This window comes from Lepidochelys kempii, chromosome 19 (assembly GCF_965140285.1).
Source record: "Lepidochelys kempii isolate rLepKem1 chromosome 19, rLepKem1.hap1, whole genome shotgun sequence".
NCBI lineage: Eukaryota > Metazoa > Chordata > Testudines > Cheloniidae > Lepidochelys > Lepidochelys kempii.
Genome location: NC_136398.1, coordinates 14225823 through 14235881, shown reverse-complemented (window position 1 = coordinate 14235881; position 10059 = coordinate 14225823). Strand labels below are relative to the sequence as shown.

General features: G+C 47.8%; 1 protein-coding gene across 2 annotated transcripts; it reads left to right on the top strand.

The window, feature by feature from the left end:
* Positions 1–2929: 2929 nt before the first annotated feature.
* On the top strand, positions 2930–6484 carry LOC144929555 (uncharacterized). Of its 2 annotated transcripts, none has more exons than XR_013634834.1 (2): positions 2930–3392; positions 5700–6484. XR_013634834.1 is itself a non-coding variant. In XM_078849435.1 (2 exons), the coding sequence occupies exons 1-2, from the start codon at positions 3418–3420 to the stop codon at positions 6234–6236; spliced, it is 1263 nt and encodes a 420-aa protein (XP_078705561.1). In that variant the 5' UTR covers positions 3401–3417; the 3' UTR covers positions 6237–6484. The 2 variants fall into 2 exon arrangements, 1 of the variants encoding a protein (XP_078705561.1); XM_078849435.1 differs by lacking the exon at positions 2930–3392 and adding an exon at positions 3401–4143.
* Positions 6485–10059: the final 3575 nt, after the last annotated feature.

Here is a 10059-nt window from a genome sequence, read left to right as displayed (position 1 = left end):
TTGATCAGATCTGTCTGCAAAATGAATTCTGTAAAATTCCCTTAAAGCCTTCTGTCAAATTAAAACTTTTTTTTTCTCCCACACAAAGACAGATCTCTTATTCTGATTTCAAAATTCATCTGATCTGATCCCTTAATCTCTTCTCCTGGCAAAGCACGATGCTGAAATTCCCAAAGCCATTTTTCAGGGAAATATCATCCCGCTCCCCCTTCTCTCCACGTAGTTGTTGTTAAAGATTTTTTTTAAAACCAACAAAATTCAGGCACAAGAATAACCATTTTGCTACTCAAAATATATGTGTATATAAATCATGGCAAATTACAAACCCACTTTATTCCTCCCCTCCCCCCCCCCCAAGTGCAGGGCAGAAGCACTGAAGAAGAAGGAAAAATCAATGTCAAAGAACTAGAGAGGCAAGAATGAAACAGTAATAATAATACTAGCAATAATAATAAATAGGTGCACGGTATACGTTATGGTACAGCCAAAGGCAAGGTATGGAAACATAACAAAGAGATGACAAATCATTGGAAAGCAGAAATTATCTTTTCTTCTCTGTGACTTCAGTGGTGATGATGGCCTCCCAGAGAGTGAGCACCCAGGCATTCACATACGTATCCGGTTGTCAATACACATGTCATAGCCAATTATATTTCAAATTATCGCTTTCCAAGCCAGCCCAGTATAGTGCTGCTATTCAAATCAAATACGTTGTCAATGTTCCGGCCTGACCAGAATAAAAAAAAAACCTCGTGTGAGGAAAGCAGTTCATGGAATGATTGGGTGAAGATAACAAACAAACAAAAGTTGTGATGCCATTCCGATTCTGTCTTTAAAAAGTTTGGGCCTTGTTACAAACTGAGGCTTCACTTTCCCCCTCCCCTGCCTCCATCTTTCCTTTTTTGTGCTTTTTCTTTTGCTTGTGAAATTGCCAACTTATTTCCTGCAGCAATTTACATAATTGTATTCTTTTGTTTGGTGGATGTCATTTTGAAAATTACATTAATTGCCAAAGAGTAATAAGACATGCAGCAGCACTAAATATGTATCTCTATATTTGCATGTCAATTTTTGAACTGTATTCATTTCCAGAGGATAAAAACAAAGATTGGGAGTCTTCTTGTGGGGGATTTTTGAGAAGTTAAACATGCACCTGAGGATTGTTCTGTGTCTTTGATCAATCCAAGGTGGAAGGGGGGAAAAGCTGACTTGGGGAAGTTTGTCAGCAGTTGATAGAACTGAAAAATGAAGACAGCAACCAAAAGGCACATTCCATCATGATTTACTGTTGTGCTTTGTCTCAAAGTACAGCAAGCACTATAGCAGGAGCGACGGAAACTCCCTGAAAGTGTGTGTGGGGGGGGTCCACAGGCGCCATGTCAGCCCTTCTTCCCAAGACCCCGCCCTCATGCTGCCCCTTGTCCCAGAGGCCCCGCCCCCACGCGCCTCTTCCCCCCCAAGACCCTGCCCCCATTTCCTCCTCTCTGCCGCCTGCCCCTGTCACTCAGTAAAAAGTGGGAGGGCCATGGCCCCTTGCACTCCCCCCCGAACATTCCAGCATCCCTACTACAAGTGCCAGCATGGGCCAGTGGCTAGTGGGAGTCAGGAGATCGGTATTCTATTCAGGAATAGACTGCAACCAACCTGCTCTATGTCCTTGAGCAGGTCACTTCCCCTCTCTGTACCCCTCCCACCCGTTATTTGTCTTGTGCATTTAGACTGTAAACTCTTCTGGGTAGGGACTATCTCCTCTTATGGGCCTGCACAGCATCTGGCTCAAGAGCATTCCATTGGTGAGAGCCGTATGCAGTACCGTAATATTAATAATACTAATTAGGGGGATGCGTGATCATGAAGCTCTCCTGGCACAGTCCGAAGCATCCATAGCCAGATTCTAATCTCAATTAAATCGCTGTCAGTCTGGGGGAAGTCTAATGAAATCAATATTCTTTACTCTGGATTCACAACTGGTGTAACTGACACCACAATCCAGCCCTAAATCAATAGATATGTTAAGATGAGGACAGTAAACTTGTTTTATAGCAAATGTCAATTTCAGCTTCTCGGATGAATCTGAGGCTTAAGAACCATCTGAGCAAGCCAATTTTAAGGGGCCCATTGTCATTTTCTTTTAAGTAGTTCTGTTTGTTCAGGCAGGAAAGGAAAGATCCCACTGCCAGCTCTACCGCTGATTAAAACAGAATGTGCATTTCCCTAGTAACTTGCATCCAAGGATCTCAAAGTGTCTTACAAACACTCACCAAAGGAGGATGTGCCTACACTGCAATCAGACATGGGATTGCAGCCCCTGTAAACACGTCCAAGCCAGCTTTACCTTAGCTAGCTCCAATGACAACACTGGTGACACAGCAGCAGCGCGGGCTGTACACAATGAAGTGGTGGCCGCGTAGAGCACTGGGTATGTACTCCAGTGACTAGCCCCTGCTGCTGCTTCACTGCTATGGTTATTAGACCTTGCTAGATCAAAACTAGCTAGGGTATGTCTACCCATGCAGCAGTCATACCTCTGATAGCTCCTGCTGGGTGGATTAGTATTAGCAACCTCATTTTACCCAGGGACAAACAGAGGCAGAGAGGGGTTAAGTAGCTTTCCCAGGGTCACATGTTGAGTCAAAGACAGGGTTGGGAAAAGAACCCAGCCACCCCAACTTGATATGTGTAAAATACTAAGACAGGGACATGTCTTCAGTACAGGGACATGTTTTCCTATGTACATCGGTACAGAATCAAACACATACAAAACTACAGCACCTAGCACAAGTGCCCCCGATTCTGATTGGGATCCCCAAGTATAATTATAATTGTTTTTCAGATTAGAAGATTATTAGTCTGATCCTGTGCTGTCCCTTTCTGCCCCTGAAGTCAGTGCGAGTCATGGGCACTCAGCCCCTGAAGTCATTGGGTGAAGGGTTAATGTCTAGCTATTCCACCTGGAAGCAGGCGGGACACACCCTGACTGTTTCCTAGGAGCAATGCACACATTGCTCTATCCAAGGACAAGGGCTAGATATGAACCCTGAGAACTTGATTGTTTGGACAGCTACTGTGGGAGGTTTCTTTAGCCTGGGCTCAAGGCCTGAGAACCAGGATTGTAGTAGATAGAGGATGGTAACTAAGCATATGAATCAACGTCATACATTCCTTTGTGTAGCAGTGTGTAATGCTTAGGGGGAGAAATATAATAAAAGGAGAAGGTGGAAGGCAGGGGGGGCAGAACAGCCCATCTCCGCTGACCAGCCTGCTTGCTTGCATAAAGCTGTGTTCTGTCTCATCACTGAACCGCAACAACTGGCGCCCAACGTGGGGCCCTCAGCACTCACCTCGCCCGGCAAGGGTTTCAGACGCGTCACTCATCCACTTCGTGGATCCCGGTGAGTATTTTTCATTGTGGTAAGTATGGGAAGCTCCCTCTCTGCTTTGCAAGTGCAACACTGCAATGAGCTGCAGTATTTGCTGCGTAAGGCTCAGCATGACTGCCCGGCTCGAGAACTCACTCTCCTGCTACAGGAGGTGCGTGCCAAGTGCCCGTGGTATCCTGAAGCTGGAAGCCTTAAGCTAGCGGACTGGGAGCGATTGGGCCAGACATTGCACAAAGAGCCTCGGGCACCCGTGCAGGCTTTACATGCCTGGCACCTCTGCCGCGACGTGGTACAGCGTGTCGCCTCAGACAGATCCTCCCTCGCGAGGCTGGTGCTCTCGCCGCCCCCGTCCGCCCCTGCAGTCATCCCCCCTCCTGGCGATGCGACACAGCGTGTCGCCTCGGAAAGGCCCTCTTCAGCACCAACAGAGGAGCTGCCGATCCTGCCACCCCCGTCCGCTCCTGCAGCCATCCCTCCCCCTGCTTCGCCCCCAGTGCCTCTATTACCACCGCCTCCCTGGCCTTCCCCACCGGAGCCGGTGTGTGATCACCCTCCCCCCATGGGGCCCCCTGGAGAGTCATCTGCATCTGCTCAGAAGCTTTCGCTGGTGCAACAAATGGTTCACGCAGCGAAAGCTCGATCAGATCTTACAGCAGAGGAGCTGGCTGATCTGGTCTCCGTTTGCCCGGTGACCTGGCAGAATGATGACCAGGGCAACCCCGTGGGCACCTGGACCACTCTGCCATACTCGGTGGTTAGAGAGGTAAAGAAAGCAATTCGTGAATTTGGCCTGACTAGCACCTTTGTGCGTGGTCTCATTGAAGGGATGGGTGCTGGGTACTCCCTAATCCCTGAGGATTGGAAAACGCTGCTGCGCATGATGTTGTCACCCAGTCAGTATGTTATTTGGCTTAGTGAGTATCGGCAGATGGCAGAACGCCAAGCCCAGGTATATAGAGAGTAAGGTATCATTTATGAGCATTTGGCAGGGGAGGGCCAGTTTGCTACTATTGGGATGCAGTCTCAACTCCCTCAGGCCGTCTTCCCCATTATCTCCACCTGTGCCCAGCATGCCTTCAAGAAGGTCCCGGATTCAGGCAAGCCTACCAAAAGCTTTGTCAGTATCCGTCAGGGTGCCTTAGAGTCCTTTTTGGATTTTACCAACAGATTGCAGGAGGCTATCCTCCGACAGGTGGATAACACTGAGGCAGCTCACGAGCTCCTGTTAAAATTGGCAGTTGAAAATGCAAATGAGGATTGCCGCCGTGCTCTCCAGGCAGCACAAGTCTCTGGTATTTTAGAGCTCTCAGACATGCTGCGGGCGTGCCAGAACATTGGCACACAAGCCCACAAGGCTGGAGTTCTGGCTGCCGCCCTCAGAAAAACTGGGAAGGAGGGGAAGCGCTGTTACCGCTGTGGAAAGGAGGGTCATTTTCAGCGGGAGTGCCGCTCATCTAAGGCACCAGCCCGACCCTCAAAGAAGTGCCCCAAGTGTGGGAAAGGTTATCACTGGGCTAATCAGTGTCGTAGCGGGTCGGGAAACCGCGCGACGGGTCCCCCCCGAACCCAGGGCCAAACGGGGGTATTTCCTACTCAGGCAATCGCTCCTCTGCCTTGGAATCCGTAGACTCTATGAGGGCAGCGACTGCTGGAAGTGCAGGGCTTGATTTGATCATGCAGGAGGACACTGACTTTCGGCTGCCAGGGGAGGTCTGTGCCATACCTACACAGGTGACGGGACCTCTCCCTGCCAGCTTTGTGGGTCTTGTTCTCCCTCGCTCACATGCTGGGAAACAGGGCTTTTTTGTCATTCCAGGGGTCATTGATGCTGATTACACTGGCATTATTAAGGTTCAGGTGTGGACTCATCTTCCACAGTCGCTCCCACGTGGACGGTCAATTGCACAATTGATTTTAGTCCCCTATCAGGTGCCAGCTGCCGAGGATCGAACTCGGGGTGGAGGAGGCTTTGGATCGACGTTGTCTCACTCGCTGTCTCACAGCGCGTCTTCTCCACTTGTTGCTCTGACAATGTCAGTCCGCCCCTCAAAACCTTGCTAGATAAACAATTAAAACAAGGGGAGCTGCGTCTCTGAACCTTAGGAGACATTCAACAACAGATGTATATCCTCTTGTTTACTTTACATAATTTAACACTGAATGCAGATCAGCAGACCCCTGCGGATCGGCATTTTCACAAATCTGAGGTACTGGAAAGACCGCGTGTCTTTTACCGTCAGCTGCCCGATCCACAGTGGCTGGGCCCAGCACCTCTAATTACTTGGGGTCGGGGATATGCTGCTGTGTCTCTCCCTGCAGGACCGTTGTGGGTTCCAGCCCGGTGCGTGCGACCAGCACTTAAACAACATGGCATGGCACCAGGGGCTGTCGAATCCCATACCAGAGTTTCAGCTGACCTTGGAGGAGACCGCGTTGCCCCCCGAGTCGACAACGGCGGGACGGAAACGGAGGAGGCGTAACGTCCCAAGCCAGCCCGTGACATGGGGAGCAGTAAAAGCATTGGTCGCCACGGCTCAACGAAAACTGGCAGCAGATCAGCAGCCAGAAACTCCTAAGACTTTGTTTGTGGCGATTCTCGCCCAAATCACTGCTAATTCTGTGATGATTGTGTGCCTTTTGTGCCTGCTATTTCCTGTAGGGGTTGGCTCGGAAGCGCCTCCCCCGTTACAAGTCCGAAGGAGAATAAGATACTGCTCTTTGCTTATGCTAATCTTTTCTCCCAGTACTCTAGCATGGCTAATTGGGGCCCGGCCAACTATATTCTGCCTCGCACGGCTATATCCCTTCACACACCGCACCCGGCCGGGGCTCACAATGTCACCTGTGCACGTGTAGTTAACTGCACTAGTACAAAGGTGCCCTTGGGCTGTCAAAAAATTTCTCAATCCCTTTTAAATTGTTCCCATGCTGTTAATGTTTTATATAATTATGGCCATATCATCCTACCATCAGGATGGGTTTTTACTTGTGGTTCATGCACCTTTAATTATATTCCTGCAAATTTAAGTGATGGCACCCTTTGCTGTCTTAGTAAAATGATACTTATATTGCCTTTTGCTGGTCACAATTGTAGTAAAAAAAGTGTACCTTTTTTAGATGATTATATTGCAAATGTTAAGCTTTTGGTTATTTTGTGTTTGTAATCATTGGGCTTATTTTTTGTTGCTGCTGTGTACAATGTATTCCTTCCTTGTTAAGACTTTGTAAAATGTTTGCCCTGGAAAGCTCCCCAGGTTATGTCCTTGTCTGTCTGGGAGTTAAATAGCATGATAAAACAAATTGGCGGCTACCATGAGATGGCCAACTTCAATAAACAAAAAAGGGGAGATGAAGGGTTAATGTCTAGCTATTCCACCTGGAAGCAGGCGGGACACACCCTGACTGTTTCCTAGGAGCAATGCACACATTGCTCTATCCAAGGACAAGGGCTAGATATGAACCCTGAGAACTTGATTGTTTGGACAGCTACTGTGGGAGGTTTCTTTAGCCTGGGCTCAAGGCCTGAGAACCAGGATTGTAGTAGATAGAGGATGGTAACTAAGCATATGAATCAACGTCATACATTCCTTTGTGTAGCAGTGTGTAATGCTTAGGGGGAGAAATATAATAAAAGGAGAAGGTGGAAGGCAGGGGGGGCAGAACAGCCCATCTCCGCTGACCAGCCTGCTTGCTTGCATAAAGCTGTGTTCTGTCTCATCACTGAACCGCAACAATTGGGCCCTTAGTTATAAGCTCAAAGTTGGGTCCATTTCCAAATTTTTCACCAATTTTTTGCTATGAATATATTCACAGGTCAGTTTTTGAACAACAATGGCTTTGCTCTGAAACTAACACTTTTCCTATGATTTCATGATTTCCCATGATTCATGATTTCCCATGATTTTCCCATGATTTTGTCCAAAATTGGCATAAACTCTCAGAAGAAAGAGCAAAAAATGGCATTCTTCTGCAAAATGAAGGTTTGGGGCTTGATTCTCCGTTACCCTGCAAGCTGAGCAAGCTGAGCACCACTGAGTATAAATTGCTAGTATTTGACATAGTTCAGTTTTATACCTTCTCTGCACAAAAACAAAAAGACAACACAAAATAGAAGGTACTAGAGAAGCAGGCCCCTTCACAGACCAATAGCGACACCCAGTTGCCTGCTCTAATTTTTAAACTAGATCACACTCCCTACTGAACCGTGTTCTCTGTAGACGAAACACGTTTTAGGACCCAGCGAAGACTAAGGTCTCATTGCACTAAGAATACACATGTTAAGAGACAGTCTCTGTCCCAAAGAGCTTACAATATAAGCAGACAACATAGACAAGAGAAAGATTATTAACCTCATTCCTACAGAATGGAAACTGAGGCAGAGAAAGATTAAATAGAGCTGATCTGAAAATGGTTGAAAATGTTCATGAAATTTTTCCAGTTTTTTGATCAAAAACAAAAACCTGAATTTTTTTGGTAAAATGTTTTGCTTTTGTAAAAACGGTGTGTGGTATGGGGTGTGTTGGGGTTTTTTTGTTTGTTTGTTTTTTGGTTTGTTGTCAAAAAGACATTTCTGTGAAATTTTTAATTCATTCACAGAGATCACAGGCCATCACACTGGCCAGTATTGTCTCATTGTTTCCTTGTAGCCCCCCATCTGTTGTGTCTTGTCTTATACTTCAGTTCTCAGCTTCTTGTGGCAGGGACCATCTTTTTGTTCTCTGTTTGTACAGTGCCTAGCACAATAAGGGCTTAAATGGGACCTCAATGATGGAGAGTGGCTGGAGAGGGGCTTTGACCTGGTCTTGGGGTTTTCCCACTCTTTGGCACACCTCACAAGACCGGACATAGGTAGAAACATCCTTGCCCATTCCCTTCCAGTGGAAGGACTTCCCCAAATAGTATTTGATTCTGTTCACCCCAGCATGGCCACTAGGATGATCGTGGGCTAAGCTCAAGAGCTTTATTTAGTTGGAACTACCAACTGTCTCTGAGGATGCCAGCCTTCCTGGTGTCCACCAGAAAGAGTTTCCTTGTATAAAAGTCCTCTTTCTACCACAAACAGGGATCGAATAGAAGAGCTGAGAGGCGGTGGGTTGCTCCGTGCCACTGTCCAAGCTCCCTGGAGGCTTTCATCTGCTTCCTGTTTGGTCTGGAATTGTTCCCTTGATGCTAGAGTCATCAGTTCCTCATTGGATTGTGGACCTGGGCTTGGTCCCTCTGGAAGCGATGCAGGTGATGGGGCTGTTTCCATTGACTGTGAGCCGCTCTCCGCTGGTGCACTGTGTTGGGCTTCAGACTCCGGCTGAGCCTCTTGTGTAGGGTTATCTGCTGCTGCCAGTGCAGTGCTGACAGTTAGCAGGTTCGGTGGGGCCGTCTGGTGTTCGTTGTTCTGCCGGTTCCGGTTCTGGGACTGGCTCTGTCTTGGTCTCTGTGACTGGATCCACTACTACTGTCGCAGACGTTGGCATGGGGTCTGGTTCCATCACCTCTGACTGGGCCCTGGTAGAAGTCTCAGGAATCACAGTATCATAGAATATCAGGGTTGGAAGGGACCTCAGGAGGTCATCTAGTCCAACCCCCTGCTCAAAGCAGGACCAATCCCCAACTAAATCATCCCAGCCAGGGCTTTGTCAAGCCTGACCTTAAAAACTTCTAAGGAAAGAGATTCCACCACCTTCCTAGGTTACGCATTCCAGTGTTTCACCACCCTCCTAGTGAAAAAGTTTTTCCTAATATCCAACAGAACAGAACAGAGCTAGGTGTGACAGCTTGCTTAGCCTGGCTGTGGGTGACCATTCCCACCCTCTTGGCCAGCTTTACATGGTTGGCCAAGTCTTCCCCCGGCAGCATGGGATGGGATAATCATCATAGACTGCAAAAGTCCACGTTCCTGACCAGCTCTTATATTGGATAGGCAACTTGGCTGTAGGCAAGTCAAAAGAGGTTGACTTGAAGCAGGGGGTTGGACTAAATGACCTCCTGAGGTTCCTTCCAACCCTGATATTCTATGATTCTATGATTCCTAGTTGGATTGGGAAAATATGCAGTTGCCTACCTTGACGATGTGGCCACATTTTCGGATTCCTGGGCAGCACATCTGGAACATCTACGAAAAGTCTTTGAGCGCATAAAAGAGGCAAGACTAACTGTTAAGACTAAGAAGTGTCAAATAGGCCTAAACAGAATGACTTACCTTGGACACCAGGTGGGTCAAGGAACTATCAGCCCCCTACAGGCCAAAGTGGATGCTATCCAAAAGTGGCTGGTCCCAAAGTCAAAGAAACAGATCCAATCCTTCTTAGGGTTGGCCGGATATTACAGGCGATTTGTACCGCACTACAGCCAAATCACCACCCCACTGACCGACCTAACCAAAAAGAAACAGCCAAATGCAGTTCAGTGGACTGAAGAGTGTCAGAAGGCCTTTAACCAGCTTAAAGCAACACTCATGTCTGACCCTGTGCTTAGGACCCTAGACTTTGACAATCCTCCCTAGTAACCACAGATGCGTCCGAGCGTGGTGTGGGACCAGTTTTAATGCAGGAAGGACCGGATCAAGAATTCCATCCTGTCGTGTTTCTCAGCAAAAAGCTGTCTGAGAGGGAAAGCCTCTGGTCAATCAGTGAAAAGTAGTGTTATGCCATTGTGTCCGTGCTGGAAAAGCTATGCCCACACGTTT

Bases quoted from the DNA above. Each gene is read 5' to 3' on its own strand.
- LOC144929555 (XM_078849435.1), top strand. From the start codon at position 3,418: ATGGGAAGCTCCCTCTCTGCTTTGCAAGTGCAACACTGCAATGAGCTG. The intron at 4,144-5,699 runs GTAAAGAAAGCA...CTCTCCCTGCAG, and splicing joins CATACTCGGTGGTTAGAGAG to GACCGTTGTGGGTTCCAGCC.